The sequence below is a fragment of the Gallinula chloropus genome, assembly GCF_964237585.1.
Source record: "Gallinula chloropus genome assembly, chromosome: 5".
Taxonomy (NCBI): domain Eukaryota; kingdom Metazoa; phylum Chordata; class Aves; order Gruiformes; family Rallidae; genus Gallinula; species Gallinula chloropus.
This window is the reverse complement of record NC_140090.1, coordinates 17,269,578-17,292,975: the sequence shown is the minus strand read 5'-3', so window position 1 is coordinate 17,292,975 and position 23,398 is coordinate 17,269,578. Positions and strand designations below refer to the sequence as shown.

Here is a 23,398-nt window from a genome sequence, read left to right as displayed (position 1 = left end):
GCTTAGCCCCAGTTTCCGCTCCAGGCCCTGTTAGCTCAGCCAGTTCCTTGTGTGCCTGGTTTAGGTACATGCTGGGTGCAGCATCCCCATGGTTCTCCCCCTGTCACCCCCAGATTTTGCTTCTTGAGGGGTCCGTGGGCTGCTTTGCCAGTCCTCAGCCCTGACCCATGCCCCCGCTGCCTCCACCAGCCCCATGGGTCCCAAGTTTGCCAAGAGTGTTTGTGCCCATGAATGAGTGGGCTGTCCTTGCCGGGTGGAGTCAGGGTGCCGGATCCCAGCCCTTGCTGTCCCTTATCGCCAGGCAGCATCCTTGTGATTCACCAGGTGTGGCTCCCTTTCCGTCACCCCACTTTGCAGGAAGTTTCCAGCCCCCCGTGAGCCCTGTGCAATAATAACAAGCCAGGATGAGCTGTCTGGCCTTCCTGAGCAACCCTACAATAACAAAAGTGTGCGCTGTGTCCAGCTTTCCTGGACAGACAATAATTAACCTGGATGAGCTGGCGTGCTTTGCGGAGGATCCCTATAATAATAAGCCTGGGTTATGTGTCTGTCTTCACCAAGCAACCCTACAATAACAAGGCAGTGTGAGCCACCCAGCCTCCATGGAGAGAAAAGAGGTCCCTGAGCTGTCCCCTTGGGACAGGAAGAACCCTAGCCGCCAGGTCTAGGTCTCCACATCTTCTCCTCCTGGGCTTGCCCAGGCACTGGCCCCTGGAGAAGGCAATCGGTGGCACAGGTTGACAGAGGTGATGCCCGTAGGGTGCCATCAGCTGGTGGCTCTGCCTTCCTGGAAGCCAGCAGCAAGTCCTCACAAGGTCCTGAGATGCCAGGAGCTGCTGTTCTTCAGGGCATCCTCAATTCCCAACTCCCTTGCCAAACTGGCACCCAGTGCCAGCCACACTGGCCACTCTCCTGCTGTTGTTGTCCCATGGGCTGTTGGACAGGATGACCTGTTGGTCAGGATGGAGCTGGGGTGTCACCAGCAGTTGCTCCCAGCTCCTGGGCAGCCATATCCAACATCTTGCAGGGTTGGCCAGGCACGGAGTCCCTGTAACAGGGGCTGCTCTCTGAACAGGGCTGCTCTTTTCTTCAGGGAGTTCCTTGGTGCTTGGGCAGCGGGAGGGCTGGGATGCCCGCAGGTTTGCAGGGCGCCACAGTGGCATGGCCTGTCTGCAGGTGTGATGGGGTGGGGGCTGTGCCCACTGGGAGCTGGAGCCCCTCACCTCCCCCCATCCCTTTGCCAAGCTCCAGGCTACTCCTGGTGGGCTGGCCTTCACGCAGCTGGGGAGGAGATGCCGCGGGCTCCTGCCCTACCTCTGCACAGCCGCCCACCCTCCTTTCCCCCGGCTTTATCCCTGGGAGCTGGAAGCAGCAGCGGGGCAGGCAGGGCAGGAGCAGGATTCCCCCCTCCCCAGCATCCCTGCAACGGCAGGGGGGGACGCACCTGCCTCCACCCTGGTGTAGCGGCAGCCACAATGCGGAGCCCCCGCTGCCGCCGCGCCCCTCCGCCCCGTATCTGCTTGGCAAGCTGTAACCCAAGCCGCCAAAGCAGCACAAGGAGAAAAGAAAAGGGTATTGAGTGGCGGGGCCACTGCGGTCACCGGCCAGCATAGACTGCTGGTTGTTGAGCGGGTGCCTCGCTTGCAAAGGCGGCCTTGATGAAGTGTGAGACAGCACTTACGGAGGGACGCGGGCAGGCATTCTCACTCCATCTTCTGCTCACAGTGCCGCTCTTTATGCGCCTGATATTTGCTCGCTGGAAAGGCCCCGAAAGTCAGGGGGAAAGGAAAACATTGCCCACAAGCAGAGCTGGAGCGGCGCTGGGAGGAGTGCGGGGCCAGGCCGGGCCGGGCTGGGTCGGGCTGGGATGCTCGGCCGTCCTGCCCTCACCGCCTTGCTCTTCCCCGGGGTGACCCCTTCACCTCTCGGCAGCTCTCGGGCTGCCTTCCCCGGCCGGCACCACTGCTTCCTGCCAGGTGTGCTCAGCCTGGCTCCCTGCCTGGGAAGCCCTGGCCATCCTGCCCCTGCCTGCTTCAGGGGCGGGCTGGCAGCACCGTCACCTCTCCTTGTTGCTGCTGCTGCTGCGCATCCCCGGGGCCTTGTGTGGCAGGGGGAACAGTGCAAGTGGAGGGCAAGACCCTTGGCTGTCTGCCTCTGGGGTATGCAACACCCCAGGGACTGCAGCAAGCTGTGGGGAGCATGGGCAAGCAGGTCCAAGGGCACCAAGGGAGCCAGGAAAGGGCTTTGGCACACAGTGAGGGGCAGCTCGGGGTGCATTGGGGCAGCTTGTGGTGCTTTGGGCCAAGGGCAAGGGTCACTGCCCCACTGGGGAGCTGGGGCAAGAGGCCAGGCTGGTCCTTCCCAAGGGGATGCTCTGGCCATTTGCCTGCCCTTGATCCCAACTGCAAGGGAGCAGTTCAACCCCCATCACCTCTGTCCTCCTGCAAGCAGATGCTGGTGGCATCCCTTGGTCCGGCACTGCGAGCAGAGACTGGGTGAGCAACTGGCACATATCAGTGCCAGTCTTCCTGGATCCCAGGGTGGCCGCCCTCCCCAGCCTGACTGATGCTGACACAACCATGGGCAGAGATGCCCAGCACACATCCAGCGAGCCATGCCAACCCTGTTCCCAGGAGCACGCACAAAGCTCATGGCAGGAGAGACGACAAGGGCAGTGTGGCCACAAGGTCTGGGAACGCCCCAGCCATGGAGCCCTTCCTCTGCCCACCACGGTCTGCCGCAGCATTGTCAGGCTTCACCCATGCCCATTGCCAGAGAGCCAGTACACCATTCCCGGGCTGCCGTTCCACCACGCTGCTTCCGCGGAGCCTGCTGGCGGGGGGAGCCTGGGGAAGCCATACACCCCCCCCCTCCAGCCCACACCCCTTGGCTCCCGGCCCCGGCAGGAATTATTAAGTGTGCCCCTGTGGAGCATGTGCTGAGGCTGGCCACGGGAATGTGGGCAGATCTGACATACAAGCCACAGCAGCCAGGCTGTAATTTCCAAACAGGCCTCGTTCGCTCTGTTTTCCAGTTAAAAATATATTAAAAAATAGGAATGTGGGGTTTGTAGCGAAGAATGTTGGTAACCACTTCGAACGTCTGGTGTGATAATGAAAGGGTCAGCCCCCAGCTTTGAGCACGACCGATTTAGACTCTGGTGCTTGGCACCGGCGCGGGGGCCCAGCATGGTCCAGCCTGCCTGCCAACCTCCCACCAGACCCAGGGAAGGTGACGCTTCGGCATCGGTGGCGCGGTGCCGGGCTGGGTGATGTGCCCCTCCATCCAAATCTCCAGGTCTTATGGTCTCTTGAGAAAGGAGTCTGAGCACAGGCAGGATGCCTGGGAGATGGATGCTGTACGCTGCCCACCACTGGCCCTGCTGCCCCCCCCCCCCCCCCAGTGGGACACAGCCATACAGCAGAGCCCTCCAGGATGGGTGCACAGGGTGAGGCTGCAGTCCAGCTCCCCACACCACCGCAGGGCTGCTGGTGACCGCGACGTGCTCCCAGCATGAAGTCAGGCTCCCGCTCCCTTTGCCAGGCAGCCCCCCCGCAGCCCCTGCCTGGGCTATCGCAGTTCAGGGTGTGCTGAGGAGCCTCCCGCGCCGCTGCCGCAGCCTTGAGTCGCTCCTGATACCGGGGCATCCTGCTTGGCCTTGCAGCCAGGTAGTCATAACAGAGGGGCAAGCCGTGCCGGTTCCCTGGGCAGTGCTCCCGGGAGCCCGTCGAGCGGCGTGGGGCACCCCGGCCAGCAACTCCCCCGGGCGTGCGCTCTCTGCTCCCGACACTCCCAGACCTCCGGCATCATGTTGATCCCAGAGGTGGGTAATCAGAGAAAAACAAGTCACCAGAGGCCAGGGCTGATGTCGTAGTGGGGACAACAAGTTGGCTGCGGTGGGGGGGAAAGTCAGCTTGGGGATGTGCTGGGCAAGGACAGAAGGGAAAAGCACCAGTACGCAGAGCTTGTCCCCCATCCTGCCCCTTCAAGGGACACCTTCTTGTCCCTCTCAGCCTCCGGGGCCATCAGGTGGCCGGTGGCTGGCACAGCACGCTCTGCTCCCTGCTGAGTCACAGCTCTGCAGGGAAATGCTTCCAGTTCTGGTTATAACCCCATTTCCCTCCAGCGCTGCGAAGCGTGGCCCTCCCATCCCAGCATGGGCCAGCTCCAGCGGCCCTGTGGCTCCGAGCCCACAAGCTTGAGTCTCCGGGAAGGGCAGTGGCAGGACGTGGCCAGTGACTCCCAAATTCCACCCCAGGCTTGCTGGATCTGGGCCCTTCCCAGAGACACGGGCAGCGGGTGCCATGCACCTGCAGCCCCCTGAGCCCCCCTGATGCCCATCCCTCCCTGGGGCTGTCAGCACTAAGCACCCTTCTCCCAGTGGCTCCTCTAGGTGCCACCCCAGCAGGTGCTTGTGTGCAGGTTTTGGGACACCAGGTGGTCACAAGCGTGATTGATGCTCCACAACATTGCCTTGTCCCCAGAGTCAGGCTCCAGGCAGCCTGAGCAACAAGCAAGCAGCTGCCCTGCCTGAATCCTCACTTGGATGCTGGGAAGAGAAGCAGCCTGGGCAGCCCTGGGGTTCAGGGCATGTCCCGGGTGCCATCCTGCACTGCAGCCATTGTCTCGGCTGGATTGGAGCAGAGCGGGGCAGGCAGCACCCTACACCTGGGTGCACAGCTGGCCCCACCACCTTGGTTCTCCCTGGGGTCCCCATGGTGGTGGGAAGAGGGGGTGGTCAGCAGGATAGTGGCACCCAGGGCCGGGTGGCTCCATGGGGGACTCTCCTGCCCTCCCGGGGCATTGACCCGCACAGTGCTATCTGGTACACTTTGCTCACTTCAGCACCGTCCCAGCTTTCCTGGAGCTGCTGTTTGCTTTTCTCTGAATTATGACTCCAGCTTGTGCCTTTGATCTGGGCTGTGTCGGCCACCCGTTGCCAGCCCCTCTCCTGCCTTTGAAGTGCAGTCACCTTCCCAGCCTCGGATGCTGCTTTTTCTGACCTTGGGTGCAACCCTGAGCCTGTGGGTCTGAGACATCAGGGTGAGAGCATCTTCAGGGTGTCCAAGGTGCTCAGCATCCCTCCTCCTCCTCAAGGACCTTGTGATGGGCCAGCACAGCCCAGGGCTCTTGGGCTGGGCAAGGAGCCATTGGGAGGTGTGTTTGCCTAGTGGCAAGCAATCCCAGGGATGCTGGCAGGGTGCTGGGACCAGAGCATCACTCCCTCCTACAGCAGTGGGCAGGGACATGGGAGGGCCTGCACAGAAGCTGGCTGAAAAGCAGACCCTGGTGACATGCATGTCCCACAGTTAAGGGGTCTTTCATGCCCACAGCTCCAGCAGAAGGGATGAGACTTGCAGGGAGGGAGCCATTCTGGGCATCAGCCAACCCACCCTGGCATCACTCCTGCCCTTCCTCCCCATCTGATGGGGAGCAGCAAGGGGGGCTCATCCTGCCCTTTCTGCCACTGGGAAGCCGGGGCCGGGCTTTGGACTCTGGCCTTGAGTGGGTCTGAGCGTCCCCATCCCCTCCCCGCTCCCCTGGCCCAGAGAGGATCCGGCCTTATCTGTTACACTTTGTTCTCCTGCTGTCTGGGTGTGGAGCAGAGCAGAGATTAGTGCATGGACCTTTGGCACATACACACACACACACACACACACACACACACAGAGCCACACGCACCCAGCACCACGCTCATCCTCACAGGGCTGCGCACGGTCCCCGCACACGCGTGCTCACACTCACCTGCACACACGCACCCCATACTGCGCCCCATGCACCCCCACACAGCTGCACTCTCTGGGGCACACACGTATCTCCCCAGTGCTGTGTGTATTTGCTTTCTGGCCCTGTGCTCCATTAGGTTCCCAGCAGAGCATGGTGCTTCCCCAGCCTGCCAGCCTTGCCGCTGTGGGAGCCAGGGTCCCCCACGCACATCAGTGTGGCCCGGAGAGCAAGGGTGGCATCCTGCAGCCCTGGGGGGGGGCGGGGAGACTTCCTTGCATCAAGGCAAAAACACATTCAGGGAGCCAGGAGCTGCTCTAGCAGCTCAGGAGCAAACCCAGGCATCCTTTGTCTCGCCACCGCATTGCCCTCGTTTGCCATGGGACCCCCAGGGACAGCTTGTGCTGCCCACCTAGACGTCGCTGGAGGTAGGCACGGCAGGCAGAGCTTCCCCATCCTGACCCCGGGCCGTGGTCCTGCTCCTGCCTGAGGCTGGCTGTCCTTATCGGCCAGCCAGGGCCCTGCAGTGCTCTGGCCAGGGAAGCCGCAGCCCTTCCCCTGTGATCTTATCTCCGGCGTTTCATGAATGACTCGCAGGCCTCCACGGTCTGGCTCTGAATGGGAAGGCAGACCGCCGGCCAAAGCAGGTGTGCGGGTGTGTGCACGCACGTGTGTGTGTGTGTGTATAGCTGAGGAGCTGCCATGTCCTGCCCAGTGCCAGACCTGCCTGTCCCCACAAGCCATGACACAGTCCCTGGGGACAAGCTGGTGGAGCCGGATGCGCAGAGGGATGCACGGTCCCTTCTCCTCCCCACTGCTGCACTGTGCAGGGTGTCCTGGCAGGAACCGTCTCCTGGCAAGTGGTTTCCTGGCAGGGTGACTGTGCCTCTGCTCTCTCCCACAGAGCCTGCCCCAGATCTGGGATGTGGGAGAGGGCCAGGCGTTGTCCTCCACACTGCGGCAGCTCTACATGGCGGTGACGCAGCAGGAAGCCAAGCAAGGTCGGAAACGCCACCACTCAGGTGAGGAGCAACATGGTGGTGGGATGGGGAGAGCCTGGAGCACCCAACCTCCCTGCAGCTCAGACTCCACCCTGGGGGAAGGGGAGTGGGGCCCTGGGTGCGGCTCACCTCATGCAACACTCTCCCCCTTTGCTTTGTCCCCCGGGGTTGGGCTCCCCCACCCAGGCACCATTGGTGGGGGGTTGGGCAATGCCCTGTGCTCCCTCTTCTCAATCCCAAATTTCATCTCTTTCTTGCTGGTACCAGAGGACACCGAGGGCCCGGCACTGGCTGCAGAAACCGCAGGGCACCCCCTCCCACCACCTCCTTCCCAGGAGGATGAAACCGCATCTTCCAATGAAGGAACCACAGTGAGTGCAGCTCCAGAGGCTGCTTCGCCATGCCAGTGGCAGGATGGGGCCTGCACCTCCCTTCCCTCCTCACACCCCAGCTCTGTGCCCCTCTGGAATGGGATGGGATGGGGTGGGATAGGATGGGATGGGGGGTCTCAGCTCATTTCCTAGCCTATCTCACATCATGGCTGGGGAGCATCTGGGCCCGTTGCACGTGTGTGTTGTTTGCACACCATCCCAGGGGTGTGAGGGGTGTCACTGCTTGCACACACACACACCCATTCTGCGTGCACCCCTGGGGGAACTGACACTGCCTCTGCTCTGATTCCAGCCAACCTCTTCCCCAGCTCAGAAGCCCCGGCTGCAAGCGGCCAAGGCCAAGCCAAAGAAGGCAAGGGGACTCTTCAGCTGAAAGGTCACTTCCACCCACACCTAGGGTGTCTACTCCTCACAGCATCCAAGAGAGGCAGTGCACAGCACCCATGGGTCCTCTGCCTTCCTGCTTGTATCTCCTGGTGGACCCTGGCCTCCCAGAGTCTCTCCCGATGGGGTGACAGGGCATTTCCTCTCTTCAACAGTGTCTCAGGAACCTCTTCTGTGCCTCTTCCCTGGCATAGAGCTTGCCCAGGCTGCTCTGTGATGGAGCCATCACTGGGCCTGCGGAGGGATGCTGCCAGGTGGGTTGTCAGGGACTCCGGCGGGGCTGTGGGGTTTGGCTGCTCATGCAATAAAGAGCAATAAAGTGTGTGAGAGCCCTTCCTTCACTGTCTCTTCTGGGTGCCCCTCAGGGCGGTCCCGCTGTCCTAAGGGCTTGCAGTGGCTCTGGAGACTGAGGAGGTGACAGCAGATCATTGCTGTGGGGCAGGACAGCAGCTCCCAGCCTGTGCCGTGCCTCACTCTGAGTGGCAGCATATGGGGTGGAGTGTGTATGAGGGGACCCCCAGATCCTGAAGGCAGAACATGCTGAAGAGCCAGGAGCCCAAGTTCTCCTTGTCCCATGCTGGGGACAGACGATGTGCTGAAGCCAGAAGTCCTTGTAGCAATGGGCAAAGGTAGTTTGGCTGTGCCAAGGGCTACCCTTCATGTGCAGGCAGCTCCCCCGGGGTTAGTGGGCAGGTGATAGGGACTTAATCCATCTCCTGGCCTACAAGGGGCAAGGGACAACCAAGCCACTAACACAATGATTCCCTCCCATCCATCCATCCATCCATCCATCCATCCATCCATCCATCCATCCATCCTTTAATCCAATCTCTCATCTTCCAACCCTTGTATCCACAGGCTTCTTTTGGGGCTGGGACCCCACGCCTGTGCCCAGACCAGCCCCCAGACTGGCAGGCAGCGAGCCAGGCAGCGCTGCTGCGGGCAGGCTGCAGCCCAGTGCCGCTCTCCCGGTGCAGGAGCCCGTGCCCCCGGCTGCCCCGCGCCCCGGGGCTGGGCCAGCCGCAGCCACACCGCCTGCTCTCCCGGGCAGCAAGGGGGAAACAAAAACATCCGGAGCAGCCCCTGTGTCTGTGGAAGGGGAATGAAAGGGCCTTTGCTGGGCTGTGGCCGGACAGTCCCAGAGTGAGAGCAGCTGGTTGCTTTTTATATTTCCTCTCCGAGGGAGCAGCGTGCGGGGCAGAGTGGGTGGTGAGAAGGGGAAGCCATGGGATGAGGAGCTTCTGCCGGCAGCCGTAGCTAAGTGTCCTGCCTTCCTCCATCTGCAAGCTTCTTAGTCTGGCAGCTTTGGGTCTGTGGGCTGGGCACTTCCCCCCCAGGCAGGATCCTGCTGCCAGCCAGGTAGGACCAGGGCAGCAGTTTTGCAGCTTGATGTTTCACCAGGTTGTCCCCTGGTGTAACCTCTGCTCCACCCATGTGGGCTCCATCTCCTGGCCTGGGAGCTGCTCTGTTCCAAGCCAGCATCCTGCTGGGTCTGGGGTTCATGCTGCTCCCCTGTGCAGGCTGGGACCTGGAGGATAATGATTTCTCATCTCAGTGAGGGGATTTGGCTTATTTGTCTCCTTTAAGCTGAGGAGACATCACATGGGAAGTAACATATTCCCATCCTGGCTGGTGGGCTCTGTAGGGGAGAGTGAGTGATACAAACCAGCACCTGAACCCTCCTGGCTGCCTTCACCACCAGCTGAGCTGTGTCTCTGCTTCTCAGTGGACTGCTCAGCTCAGGAGAGCTTGTCCCAGCCCCAGGGATGCTGCAGGGGCATCGCTCAAGGTCTCTGTCCCTGGGGCAGGCGGGCGCCCTGGTGAGCATGGGCTGCAGGGACAGAGCCTTTCTCCACTCGTCCTGCTCCTGGGCAAGGGAAGGTGAGGCTGTGGGAACAAGGTTTGAGGTAGATAAAAACAGGAGAGTGAAGACATCAGGGGAAAAAAGAGCTTTTCCAGTGCCCCCCAGGCCACCGCAGGGACCCCAGCTCCCAAGACTTCAGCACGGGTCCATCAATGCCTCCCTGGCCCAGGCTGCCGCCGGCTGGCTCCAGGGAGTGCCACCACTCATTGTCCCATGCTGTCCCACTGGGGTCTCCTTCCCTGTCCCCACCCCCTCCTCCCTGGAGCCGGCTGGATTTGAGCTCCCGACACACATTAAAGGCCACAAGTTCGGCCTCGGCCTCCATAAATTTGATTCCATAAATATTAGTTTTCGCAGGGTTTAATGAAGCCGTTATGCCGGGCACGGCCCAGCACCCCGACCCGTGCCCTTAATAAGGGCTCTGTGGCCTCGATTAAAGGGACCTTTCAATCGCTGTCAAGTATTTTTAGAAAAGGAAAAGAGAAAAAAAAAAAGAGAGAGAGAGAGAGAGGGGAGAAGACGACCGAGGCAGCAAATAGGGAGAGGAAAATCCCAAACCCGTCCCGTGCAAAAGTAGAGAAACAGCACCACCTAGACCGCATCGCCCCGCTCCGCGCCCGCCCGCCCTGCGCAGCGCCCGGCGCCGGGCAGCCCTGCGGGGCCTTGTGCCAGCCCCCTGCCCCTGGGACCCCAGCCTGGCGCCCGCGAGGTGCTGCCCGCCCGCCACGGGTACCGGGATACGGTGCCGGGGCACGCCGAGGTGCAGAGGATGGAGGGACTCGGGCAGGGTCGGGATGCGGGCAGGAGCAGTGCGTGGTGGCCGGGCGTCCCAGCAGAGCCTTGGAGTGGCTGAGAGCTGTGGGAGATGCTGTGCGGTGCAGGGATGGGCGCTGCATCGCTCCCACCTCCGCTGGAAAGTAATTTCTCCGTGTGCTGCCGCAGCAAGTGTCCTGTCCCTTCCTGCCCTCTCCCCGAACAGAACTGCCACCCTCTCCTCCTGGTTAGAGGGACCCTGTTGCAGCCTCTGCCTCCCATCCCCACAAACCCAGCCTGCCAGCCCTCTCATGTCTCCTGTTCCACTTGGCCCATGTGCCAGCGGGCTTTGCCTGGCAGGGAACACGAGCTGGCCTTGGGAATGCTGATGCTGCGGGCAGCGGTGCTCCCACACTCTGCCTGATTTCCCTCTGGAAGGGATCACAGAGAGCTGAGGCAGCTTTCCCAGCTACGGAGACACCCCTGCCACCAGCTCAGCGCCACGGGGCTGGGGCAGGACTGGGGGTAGTTGGAGCTGGGGGGCTGCTCTTCATCAGCACGGAGCTGTCAGTGAGTGGGAGTGACTCTCCGGCGTCCCACACTCCGTGCAGGAGCCGGGCCAGCCCAGCAGGTCCCTGCTGCACGGGCAGGCGACGGACTCTGCAGGCAGTGACAGGACACAGTCACTGCTCGCAGTGGTCAGAGCCCATGCAGGATGGTAGGGTGCTGCTTGGGTAGGGGCTACTCTCATGGGCAAAGCCAGCTCACTGACCACAGCCCTGGGCCTCTGTGGGACATGAACGTTGTACCAGTGAGGGCTGGGCAAGGCTGCTGTCAGTCCAGACCTGCCGGGAGAGGGATAGATGCGTGTCACATGCATGCTGCATGCTGGCAGGCTACAGAGGTCATTGGCTTTGGTCACTGGCAGCTATAGGCACTCCTGCCTGGGGATATGCTGCATCCCCTAAACCTAGCACCATACCAGACGATCCTGTTCCCTGCTCTCTCTCTCATGGCAGTGATGAACAAGGTGGGAAGCTGGGCTCATCCCTTCCCTGGGAGTATGAACCAGCCTGGAGGATTCTGTGGACCTAGCTCCAGTTTTCCTGTGTCTGTGATGCGCAGAGAACTGTGCCCCTTTTGTAGTCCTGGGAACACAGGGGCAGGGATGAGGAGTGATGCTGTGACACATTCCTTCTGCTCTGTCTGTTGCTGATGTCCTTAAGGATGCTCCACTGGAAAGATTGGCTGAACAGAGGTGGAACTGGGGCGGACTGGGGCTGCTGGACAGACCCTCTTGCTCCATCATGTGCAGCAGTAGTGGGACAACCTCACTATCCTGCACAGTGGCAGGACTTCACAGAGGCTCTGGGTACTGGTTTGGGGTACTGAGACCAGTGCAAAACCCTGATGGATCATGGCTACTGAGTATGAAAACCTCATGGAGACACCTCTGGCCAGCAGCACTTTGCCTGCAGTTCCTGTAAAGGAAACAGTCCACTGGGGCCACGGGATAGCAGCATCCCAAATCCATGGGTACTTCTGGCTCCTCAGCCTGCATCCCTCTTGCCCAGGTTGCTTGGTCCTGCTGAGGCCAGCACAGCCCTGAAGCCACAGCCAGATAGTTCCAGACTGGCTTCTCTGTGTGTCCCTAGGAGTGACCCGTGCCCTGTGCCCATCGAAGAGCTGGTGAGGGTACATCCCTGAGAAAGTTGTGTGTACGGAGGCATCCCAAGGCACTGCCTCACCTGGGAAGGTCCTAGGGAGCCAGAAGGGGTGCAGGCAGTACCATGGCGAACCCGTCCCTGGCACCCAGCTGGGGGAGAATGGGGGGGGGGGGGGGGGGCTTGCAAACCCTCTCTCCTGAAATCAGGGTGTTGTATTTACTTTCCCCTTTTGGCAGCTAGAAGGGGAAGCCCATCCCAGCCCCTCATTGTTGTCTCAGCGAGTTAATCAGATGCCATAATCCTGTTGTGGAAATATCGGGCCTCCCTGGAAACAATGGGGAGCGAGAATATTGTGGTTAAATTTCAACCAGCTGCCTCCCTGCTCTGTTTGATCCCCGCCCGCAGGCCCGGGCCCCTGGCGAGCAGGCGGCGCGGCAGGGGCCGGAGCCCCGGGGGTGCCACCCCGCGCCCACACCACCGCGGGGGAGTCCCCGCGGGTCGTCCCGGGGGGGAAAGGAGGGGGTAAAGGAGGGCTTGCGGCGCGCCGGGGTCTCCTCGGGGCGGCTGCGGGGCTGCCCCGGGGGGCAGGTGGCGGTGGGCACCCCCGGCGGGGTGGGCTGCGGGCCGCGGGGCTCGGCCGGGGGGAGGAGGCTGCGGGCGGCCCGGGGCAGGTTCCGCGGGGAGGAGGCGAGGGAGGGAGGGCGCTGGGAGGCTGGGACACGGGCAGGGTGCGGTCCTGGCGGTTCCCGGTCCCGGATCTCTTCAATTTCCCCTCTCACTCCTGCCCAGGGAGCGGAGGCAGCGGCGGCTCCGGCTCCGGCTCCAGCCCCGCCGCGCTGACCGCCGGGGCGCAAACCGCGGGGGGCTCCGGCAGCGCCGAGTCCCGCGCCCCGCGCCCCGCAAGCGGCCGCTCGCCTGCCAAAACAAACGGCCCTTCGCTATTTATTGCCGCCGCCGGGCCACGGCAGCTCAGAGCGGGCCGACACCGGCCCGCCGCACCAGGCAGCCGGAGCGCACCCGCGCCGGGCAGCCGCCGCGCCCCGCCGCCGCCGCCGCCGCCGACACCGGCACCGGCACCTGCCCGCCGGCTGCGCGCCGTATGGGGAGCCCCGGGGCGGGCGGCGGGAGCGGCGGCCAAGCCTAGCGGGGCCCCCGGAGCCGCCGGTCCCCCGGGCCGCCCCGGGGCCGCCGGGCGCGCCATGAAGCCGGCGCGGCTGCTGCTGCTGCTGAGCGGGTGCGCGCTGCTGCTGGCGCCGGCCGTGCGCGGCTGCGGGCCGGGCAGGGTGGTGGGCAGCCGCCGCCGCCCGCCCCGCAAGCTCATCCCGCTCGCCTACAAGCAGTTCAGCCCCAACGTCCCCGAGAAGACGCTGGGGGCCAGCGGTCGCTACGAGGGCAAGATCGCGCGTAACTCGGAGCGCTTCAAGGAGCTCACGCCCAACTACAACCCCGACATCATCTTCAAGGACGAGGAGAACACCGGCGCCGACCGGCTGATGACCCAGGTACGGCCCCGCCGCCGCCCGCTTCTCTCCCCCGCGCCGGGCACCTGCGGCACCGGGGCTGCCCGGCGGCTCCCTGCGTCCCTCTCTCCTGGGGCAGCGCGGGCAGCAGCGGGGGAGCCGGCACTGCGGCTTCCCCATCCTGCCCCGGGCATCCCGGTGCCCGGGCAGGGCTGCTGGCCGTGCAGCGCGGGCATCTTCCTGCGAAGCTCTGCCCTTTCGGCCGGGCTGGGCGCGTCGGACCCGGAGTGGGCAGCACAGCCCGTCCCGCTACACCTGGTTACGGCAGCACCCTGCGCCCGGAGCCGGCAGCACGCTGCCCCGCAAAGCCAAGCCGACGGCACTCTGTCCCCCGAGGTGGCAGCACCTTGCCCCGCTGCCCCTCGGAGCCTGTGGCACCCGTGCCTGCTGCACCCCAAGGTGTGTCCTTGTGCCTCCCGAGCTGGCAGTACCCTGCCCTGCTGTCTCCTAACCCGTGTCCCGCTGTCACCTGAGCTGGCAGCAACCTGCGCCGCTGTACCCCTCAACCATGTTTCCCGGTGCCTTGAGCTGGCAGCAGCCCGCTCTGGGGCCCCCCGAGCCATGCCACCCTGCCTCCGACCTGGCAGCACCCTGCCCTGCCGGGCCCCGAGCCGGCAGCATCCCGCTGAACGATCCCCGAGCCGCAGCGCTGTGCCGCGCTGCTCCCCGGCCGGGCAGCACCCCGTCCTGCGGCACCCATCCTGCCCTCGCCCCTCTGCTCTGCCCACCGGCTGGCAGAGCGGGCAGCCTGCCTGTGGGAGCCGGGTAGTAGAGCAGAGCCCCGTGTGCTGGTGGGGAGGGGAGTGAGCAGAGAGGTTGCGCTCCGGGAGCGCCCTTGCTGTCCTTGTCCCTCGCGCTGTCGTCGAAACCCTGTGCCGTGCCTCAGTGCCCCTATTCCTGCCTGTTTCGGGTGCGATGGGGAAGGGTCCCCGATGGGGGCTGCCCTCAGCTCGCTGCGCTCGGGGACGGGGACGACCTGTTATTGCAAATGCCCTGCTGCAGGCAGCCTGCAAGTGCCCTGGGCCGGCGGGAAGGAGGGGTGGGGGGGACAGAGGACGGCAGCGGGGGAGGGGGGGGTGATGCCGGACGAAGGTTACTCTGTGTTTTAATATTGCCAGGAGAATGCCTGAGGGTTTCAGGAATGCAGATAAGGAGCCACACGGCCTTGCTAAGAAACCTGGCCACCAGCCTCAGCGCTGGGTTACAGCCTGTGCGAGCTCCCGGGAGAGGCCGGGGGGAGCCAGGGCCGCCCCGCCGAGCGCTGCGCACCCCGGGCTGGCGCTGGCGCTGGGTCGGTGCGGACGGCAGCGGTGGCAGGTGCTGAGGGAGCTCTGGCCGCGGTTTCTGACTGAGGCGTTGGGTAACAGCGAGAGGCGAAGCTGCCTGGGGGCTGTCCTGACAGCTCTGCAACCCTGCGTGCCCCGGGGGCAGGTCCCTGAGGGCAGGCGCCACGGTCCAGAGGGGTTCTCAGGACTGAAGCAGAGGGACCAACACCCCTCCTGTTGAGGCAGCACCGATCTTGGGGAGTTACACAACTCGTGGTTGCTGGTCACTGGAGCCCTGGGGCTGGGCTGGAACCTGCATCCCCCAGGAAACAGCCGCAGAGATACTGAGAAAGCTCCCCTGGTCCAGACATCAGGAAAGTGGGTGACATAGTATTGGAGGCAACAGAGTGTTTCTGGCTGTGTTTATTTTTGACAGTTCTCCCACCAACTGCACTAACTGAGATAGTGACCCCTCAGCACCCATGGGAAAGGGAGGGCTCCATGTCCACCCTGCCAGTCTCACATTTCCTGCTGTCCTGATGCATTGATGGCAGTGTACCTGGAAGCTCCCTGATCTTCTTGCATTGCCCCCATGGGAGTTCTTACCCTCCCTCACCCCCGGATCATTGAACACCACACATCTGTGCACAGATGGGTACCATGGTACCTTGGGCAGCTCTGCAGGGAATTGTCCCCATTGCTGTGGAGGTTGCGTGACTTCTGTTAGCTTGTTACCATCCCACAGCACTCTGGGATTGTCCTGTGACGCTGGCTGTGGGAGATGCCCCCAGACATGGGATCTCTGGCTTTGGCACCGTGCTCTGTGTTGCTATGGGCTGGGAAAGGCCATTGACCCAACTCCTTGTCCCTTCCCCCAGTGCACTGGCTTTTACTGCTGTTGACTCACTTCAAACCTGTTTTCTTTCCCCAAGTCCAAGGGTCTGGGTGTCCCAGGCAGCCGGAAGATGCCGCCTGCTTAGGGGGGTGGGTAGTACTGCTCTCTGCCCGCCTTTCCTTTATCGTTTCATCTTCCTCAAGAATTCCAGTGTGTTTGCTCTCACTGGTCCCACTCGGAGGTGCTGAGATAAGGCTGGAGGCAGAGCCCGCCTCACCTCTCCCCAGCAGCCTGGCCCAGGAATGTCCCAGGCCCCCTGCCCCCATGGAGTCCCAACCCCAAGCCTCTCCCTACCCCAGACATCATCCCTTGGAGCCACTGTTGGCCCAACTGGTATGAAGATCATCCCTCCAGTGGAGAGGAATTGCTCATGGAGACCTTGGGATAGGGCTTTTTCTTCCTTTGGGAGAAACATCACCTGGGGAGGAGATGCTAGGGGGACCCTTTTTCTCCTGGTCAAGCTGAGGACATGGGGACAGCTTGGCCAAGCACATTCCATCCACAACCCCTCTCCTGAGACTGTCACACCTGAGTGTCCTGCGTACCTCCCCTGAGATGACCCTGGGGTCCCTGCTGGCTGTTCGCTGTCTTGGAGCTGTGTGTCCTTCCTTACAGACCTGCTGCCTTCCCCAGAGGGGTTTGTCTTTCCCCTCAGGACATGGTTCCTGTCCCCACTCTGGGCACAAGAAGGTACATGTCAGTATTGGTCAGCAAGGAGAACATCTCTGCTCAGCCCAGTCTGCAAGCATCCCCAAGGTCTCCACTGTGACATGCATGGGACAGCACAGAGCCACTCAGCTCACACACTGTCACAACCTGCCTTCCCCCCAGACCCTGTCACATGGGTTTCAACTTTCTGGCTGGGTGCTAAAACAGCAGTGGGGCTGGTGGGCCATGGTCAGGGCTTGGTGCCATATGGCTGAGCTTGGACACCCCACTCCAGCCTGGGCCCCACAGGACCCATGGGCCATGGTAGCATTTCTGTGTCTTTGCCATCACTTGTGAGACCTTGTGTTCACCCTCAGGCAGGAGGGGGATGATGCCATGCAGGCTGGCAGGTATGATCGCCCTGGTCCCTGAGGACACTGTTGCCCCTTTGGGCTGTGGATGGGGAGGTGGTTGGGTCTCTGCAGCCCCCAGCAAGTGCAGAGCCTGAAGACAGCCTGTGCCCACAGGTTTCTTCATCTGTGCCTACCTGCCTGTGTGGGCAGCAGAGCCCCTGCGCAGGCAGTGCCAATTCCTACCTTCTCCCTGCCTCCTTTGCCTGTTCCCTGCCCATCCCCACCTCCTTTTCCTTGCCCATCACTTCCTGCTCCTTGCTTATCATTGCTCATCCCTGCCTGTTCCCTGCCCGTCCATGCCAGCTGCCCTGCCTGTCTGTGCCTGCTCCCGCCCTGACCCTCCCTGACCGTCCCTGCTTGCTGCCCGTCCATTGGCACCTACCCTCTGCCCAGCGCTCCCCGCTCCCTGTCAGCCCGCCGGTACCCGCTGCCCGCCCGCCGGTACCCGCTCCCTGCCCGCGCCCTGACACCTGCTGGCCACCAAAGGCACAGGCAGAGCAGCCCTCCTCGGCAGCCCGGGGCCAGGCAGCTCCGGGCCCTGCCCGCCGCTCCGTGCCCAGCCAGGCGGGCATCCGGGCGGGGAGGAGAAGGTGGGTCGGGATGGGGCTGCGCTGGGAGAGGCCCGTGCGGGGAGGGGTCCCGCTGGAAAGGGCGGCCCTGCGGCAGGGGCGGCTGGCAGGCGGTGTCCCTGCCGGTCTGTCGGAGGGTCTCGGTGGTCGTGTGCCCCCGGAGAACAGAAGGGCTGGGCAGCGAGGGCAGGAGGCGTGCCCAGGGCAGGGTGCTGGAGTGATGGCTGGGGGATGTGGGGGGGCATCGGGGGACTCCCTGCCTGCCTCCAGCCCTGAACCCCCCGTTACTGCCTTTCTCTGTGGGGTTCCGCGGGGCCGGGGAGCTTGGGAGCTGCTTGTGCCATGTGCCAAGTGGCACCACGGTGGTGTTGGACTGGAACAAAAGTCGCTCCCCTCCCTCCTCCTCCTCCCTTCACCTGGCAACTGTTTGTCCAACACCTTCCTGGCTTATCTCCCCACACCCAGGGAGCCGTGGGACGAGGGCAGAGGTGCTCCCCCGCCCCATGCGGGGCAAAGGACTGCCTGGCACTGCCCTCCCCGGGGCCTGGACCCTGCTGAGAGCCAGCGGGTTTCCCCAAGAGTCGCAGCACCCACCTCCCCAGGATGGGAGCAGGTACTAGGGGGTAGGGTAAGGACCCAAGTATTTTGGGGACAAGTCCCTGCAGAAGTATTGCTGGGGCCTTTCTAAGCTCCGGGGTGTAGCCAGCACTGGGTTTTACAGCCCTGGCTCATGCTCACCATGACTGTCTCATGACCCACACATCGCGTGGTGGGGAGTTCAGCACGGAGCAGGGCATCAAGAGAAAAGGCAGCCCACAATGTCTGATTTTAGGGTGCTGCTCAGTAGGTTCACGTCATGCTTTCCAGGACTGGTTTCCCCCATGAATGCTCTATTCTTCACCTCAATGTTATGACAGTCTCTGGGACCCCCCCAGCATCTCCTTTCCAGGCTGCACTGCCTTAGTCCATTCACCTGGTTTTGTGTAGAGCTTTGGAAGGCTTTTCCTACACCTTTTCCTAGCTCTCCTCCATTCCTTTCCCAACAGGAGAAGGCACCACAACCGTGGGCTGTACTTTTGCACTCAGGGACTTGGTCCCTCCATGAGATGTGGCTGTGGCTTGGGGAAGGGGGCAGCACAGGCTTTCAGGGCTGACATCCCTCTGCTTGCTGGGGAGGATCATGGTGGGGGCCGGGGTGGGGGGATGAGACAGGGCATTTGCTTTGCTTGTGTGACCTCTGTAGCCACCAGTATGGGACTTTTGGGATCTGCTGCTGTTCCCCAGCCTAGGCTTTTCATTCCTTGTGGCAGGGAGGGGGCTTCACATCCCTTCTGCTCCAGCACAACAGAGCTCTTGGGTGGGTTTGGCATCTCCCACATGAGCAGAGTCTGGATGAAGCTATGAGGCTGCCCAGTGCTGCGTCCATGGGCCTCAGGACTTGAGGAGTGATACCAAGCAGAGCTGTGCTGAGAACTGGGCAGATTGTTACATTTGTGCCCACAGGCAGTGCTGGAGACCCTGGGAGATCCTCCCAGCCAGAAGGGAGCAGCAGCAAGGTCTCAGCTCCCACATCTTCCTCCTGTCAGCTTGAAGCCCCTGGGCCAGTGCTAATGTCGGGGAGGGGTCTTGGGAGCGGAGAGGGTATTTCACCCTGATTGAGGTTCTGCTGCCTGAGGCTCTTCACCAAGCTAGGAACTGGGGAGAAGGTGGAGGGGGAGATGAGTCACTTGTTGGGGCGCACAGCCTTGGGAGATGCTGTGTTGAACAAGGGGGTATTGGGCACTGCAGGGAACAGGGAGGGCACAAGATGGACAAGGCACTTCATGTTCTCAGATCTTCCTCTGCTGGACCAGCTCCCAAAGGGTTGGGGGACACAGAGAGTGTAGTAATGGTGGTGTACAAACTGCCAACCAGACAGATAACTCCCCTCTCCAGAAAGCTTTTACTGACTCTGCCCCTCTGCCCTGCAGCGCTGCAAGGACCGCTTGAACTCCCTGGCCATCTCCGTCATGAACCAGTGGCCAGGGGTGAAGCTGCGGGTGACAGAGGGCTGGGATGAAGACGGGCACCACTCAGAAGAGTCACTGCATTACGAGGGCCGAGCCGTGGACATCACGACCTCGGACCGGGACCGCAACAAGTACGGCATGCTGGCTCGCCTGGCCGTGGAGGCTGGCTTCGACTGGGTCTACTACGAGTCCAAGGCACACATCCACTGCTCCGTCAAGTCAGGTAAGGTTGGGGGGGGCTGGCAGTGAGCAGGGCTGGGGCCCACCCCCCCTGTTGTAGCACGCCCCCAGGGCCTGGCTGGCTGGGTGGGTGGGGTGCTGCTGGGGGTTGTTGGCTCTCGCAGACGGGTTTCGATATCTGGGGCAGACAGTCGGGTGGGGAGTGAGTCACACACCTGTGGCCAGCAGCGACATGGGGCAAATTCCCCATCGAGTTCCCACTGACTTGCAGCCTCACCCACCCTCTCTACTTTCCTCCCTTTCCACCCCACATCCCTTTCTTCCCCAGCCTGTCCCCTCAGACTGCCCATGGCATCTCTCCCCTGCCTCTGCCCTTGCCGTCCTTTAGTGCCCAGCCCCACCCCTCAGCACCATTCAGCCCTGGCAGGACCCGGGACAGGGACACCCAGGCAGAGACAGGCCAGGGTGCCCTGGGATCTGCTGTACAGCATCTTCTGCAGAGGGGAGCAGAGCTGGGGGTGCTGGAGGCAGCTGCACTAGAATGAGGGTTCTTTTCCCCCCCTCCCCCGCCTCCACACCCCCTGCGGGGTGCAGTGAAGGGGGCAACGGCCGCTCTCAGGCCCTGCCCGTGGCCGGACTGGGGTTGTGCGGGCTGCAAACCATCCCCCAGCCCAGGGAGAAGCTGCCCGTGCCCGGGATGCGGCGGCGCTGGGAGCAGCGCAGCTCCCGCCGGAGCGGCAGAGGGCAGCAGTGGCCCACGCACCGCACCGGCTGCGCGGGGCCCCGCTCCCCCCGCGGCCGCCCGCACGCCTGCGTGCCCGTGTCGCGACAGAGGCTGGGGAGGGCTCCGCCCGTGCGCCGACAGCGGGGCAGCCCGAGCGGCAGGACGCAGGCCCTGCCCCGGCACCGTGCCGGCACCCGGCTGCCGCGGGGCAGAGCCGTGCCCGCCCGCACCACGGGGCGGTCGCCCCCGCGCAGGGAGGGGGCTGTGCCCGCGCTCCCGGCGGTGCCCGGGCCGCCGTGCTCTGTGCCGCGGCGGTGCCGGGGGCTGCTGCCCCGCGTCTCTCGTCCCCGGGGCCCGGCTCCCACCGCGGCTCTGCCTGTCCTACTGCCCTAGCCCGTGGCCAGCGGCCCGACACCCCCCGACGCCAGCCTGCCCCCCCGCGCTGACCCGCTCCCCCGTGCCGATGCCAGGACAGGCGCGACGCCGGCCGGCGGTGAAGGTGGGGCGACCGCGCCGCAGAGAGGGAGCGACGCGCCCCCGAAGAAGAGGGACAAAGCACGGGCGAAGAAGGACCAAGGCTCCCGTGCCCCGAGGCAGCTGGTGGGACTGGCCGGAGGAGTGGGGCCAGTCTCCGAAGCACGGACCCTGATCCCGGAGCCTTGGGGCTGGCCGGAGGAGTGGGGGCTGTGCCCCTGGAGAAAGACAGAGGCTCTTGAATCCTGGGATGCTCCCCTGGACCAACTGAAGAGGGATGCTGTGACCCGGGCAGCAGACCGGGGCCCTGAGGGCCTGGAGGGCTTTCGGAGGATGGCCACAGCCCACCCCACTCCACAGTGGCTCCTCGGGGCTCTGGGTCTCCTGTATTTATCCCCGAGGCCATGGGGAGCCCAAGGGTGCGTGGTGGAGGCTGTGGGGGTGCATGTTCTGACACCCCCAGAGCTGTGTACAGAGGGCAGCCGGGCTGCCCTGCCTCTTAGTAAATGGCTTTTATTTTTGTACAGATGGCCGGTTGGCCTGTTGTATGTATTGACTCTCCTCGGGTGTCCCCCCCCACCCCCGCACCTGCGCACCCCTTCATGCCCAGTGCCTGTGGCCCCTGCTTCTGCCAGGTGCCCCTCTTGCCCTCCTGCCAGCCCTTTCCCCCAGCTCTGCCTCCTGCCTGGGGATGCGGGGTGCAGGATTTGGGACCTGACCTCCTGGGGCAGGCACGGGGCGGATGCTACACCTCATCTGAGTAATAAAAGGATTCTGTCCCAGAGATGCATGCCTCTCTTCATGGGCCTGGGGGCTGGGATTTGGCTCTGCCCAAAGCTGGGGAGGGATGGGGGGCAGTGCCACCTGGGTGGGAACACTCAGAGGTTAGATGAGGGAGCTGGGAAAGGGCCCCCAGGGGGGTTGGGAGCCCGAGGCTGGGACTGTGCAAGGCCACTAGCAGGCCCCTGAGATGTGCCTTGCAGATGGTGAGGGGGCATCATACAGACACCAAGATGGGGGTTGCTGGGGCTTAGTGGTCTGGAGCTGAGCTCTGTCCCTTGGGAAGCCAGGATTCCCCTTCTAAATTCCAGGATGGGCCCCTGCTGACACTTGGTGCCTTGCTGCAGCTTTTCTTCTGGGGAGGGGTAGGACCACTGTGCCACCATCCCAGGGGACAAGCCCTGGAAAGTTTGGGTACTTTAGCCTGTGACAACTGCTATCAAAGCCCTCCCTGCCTGGGAGGCTGGTGGCTTTTGCCTGGTGATGGACACGGGCTGTGACATCTCCCTGCAGCTCAGAGAGGGGATTAGCTGGCATCAGCAGTTCAGGGGCAAGGAAGCAGGAGAAGGGAGCAGGACTGCAGCATGGGGTGGAATGTGGTGGTGCTGGGGGAGGGTGCTGCACCCTGTGTTTTTCCTTGTAGCATCCTTCCCAGTGGTACCCAAGCCCAGCACTGAGGGGATGGGGATGCTGTGGGCCTACAGAGTGCAACCAGGCACTCTGCTCCTCAGCCTGCCATGGGCTCAGGGCTCTGCCCTCCCTCCTTTGAACTCTGGGTGCCTCCTGGCACTGCCTTGTGCATCTGGGGCTGAGGCTGTGGCCCACTCCCCCTGCTGGGCAGGTTTTGGGACGTGGCTCTGCAGAGCAGTCCCAGTGCCCTGGCACTACAGCAGGGAGAAGGTGCTGCCATGTGTGGCTCAAACCCTGGAGTGCCACCCGCAGTAACACAGTGGCTGGGGAAGCCACTGCCCAGGGAGGGTTGGTGATGGGGTGTGTAGGTCACATGCATGTTGGTGATGCCAGGGCAGGGTTATCCCTGGGTGGGCAAAGGTGGGCATCCTGGGAGGGTCTCTGCGTCACGGAGCAGGGTCTGGCAGATGGGTAACCCTCCTGTCCTCTCTTTCCCTGTGCAGAGCACTCGGCTGCTGCAAAGACGGGGGGCTGCTTCCCCGGGCGGGCGCTGGCGACGCTGGAGGACGGTGCCCGGACACCGCTGTGGGCGCTGCGCCCAGGCCAGCGGGTGCTGGCGATGGATGGGGCAGGCAAGCCCACCTACAGCGACTTCTTGGCTTTCTTGGACAAGGAGCCTCGAGCCCTCACCTCCTTCCATGTCATCGAGACGCTGGAGCCGCCCCGGCGCCTGGCCCTGACACCCACCCACCTGCTCTTCGTGGCCGAGAACGCCTCGGCGCCCGCCTCCCACTACCGCCCCACCTTCGCCAGCCGCGTGCGCCCTGGACACTTTGTGCTGGTGGCGGCGGGAGGGGAGGGCTTGCAGCCCGCCGAGGTGGTGAGGGTGTGGAACCGGAGGGATGTGGGAGCCTACGCCCCACTGACCCGCCACGGGACGCTGGTAGTGGATGGCGTGGTCGCCTCGTGCTTTGCGCTGGTGCAGGAGCAACATCTGGCACAGCTGGCCTTCTGGCCGCTCCGGCTCTACCACAGCTTGGTGGGGTGGCCAGGGGCTCAGGGGGATGGTGTGCACTGGTACTCAGGGCTGCTCTACCGCCTGGGCAGGCTGCTCCTGCCCCCCGACAGCTTCCACCCGTTGGGGGTACCCTGGGTGGAGAGCTGAGGGTGCTCCCCGGCCGCAGCCGGTGCTGCTGGCGGAGGTGGTGGCTGCGGGGCGGCTCACCAGGGGCCAGCACCCCTTCCCAAAGCTTGGTGCCCATGGGGAGCTGCCTCCAGCCCTGCCTACTCAGGGCACAGCCACCTCCTGGTTGGGGGACACCGGGACTCCCGGGTGTGCCTCCTCTATGCCCACTGCCCCCTCCTCACCCCCTGTTTCTGGGGTACAGTGGGGGGGGGGGGGGCACAAAGGGTGTGTGTCCCCCCGGACATGGGGGGTGCCTCCGGCTGGATCCACATGCTGCTATTTGTGTGTGTGCGTGTGATGTGCGTGTGTGTGTGCAGAAT

At 63.5% G+C, this 23,398-nt stretch overlaps 2 protein-coding genes across 3 annotated transcripts in view; both read left to right on the top strand.

The window, feature by feature from the left end:
• The window catches only part of NHEJ1 (non-homologous end joining factor 1), a 45,029-nt gene extending 37,240 nt beyond the window's left edge, over nt 1-7,789 (top strand). The window contains exons 6-9 of one of the 2 annotated variants that reach the window (XM_084265063.1): nt 6,629-6,746; nt 6,993-7,096; nt 7,410-7,493; nt 7,657-7,789. In XM_084265063.1, coding sequence (XP_084121189.1) covers nt 6,629-6,746; nt 6,993-7,096; nt 7,410-7,490 — 303 coding nt within the window. In that variant the 3' untranslated portion in view covers nt 7,491-7,493; nt 7,657-7,789. Of the gene's footprint in view, nt 1-6,628; nt 6,747-6,992; nt 7,097-7,409; nt 7,632-7,656 lie in introns of those variants that run through there. The other variant, XM_084265062.1, reaches the window with a different exon arrangement.
• A 5,195-nt stretch (nt 7,790-12,984) lies between these two features.
• On the top strand, nt 12,985-23,057 carry IHH (Indian hedgehog signaling molecule; the record flags this gene model as incomplete). Its single annotated transcript, XM_084264513.1, has 3 exons — nt 12,985-13,287; nt 19,066-19,327; nt 22,396-23,057. 3 exons carry the CDS (start codon nt 12,985-12,987, stop codon nt 23,055-23,057), a joined length of 1,227 nt encoding a protein of 408 aa, XP_084120639.1.
• Between the last annotated feature and the right edge of the window lie 341 nt (nt 23,058-23,398).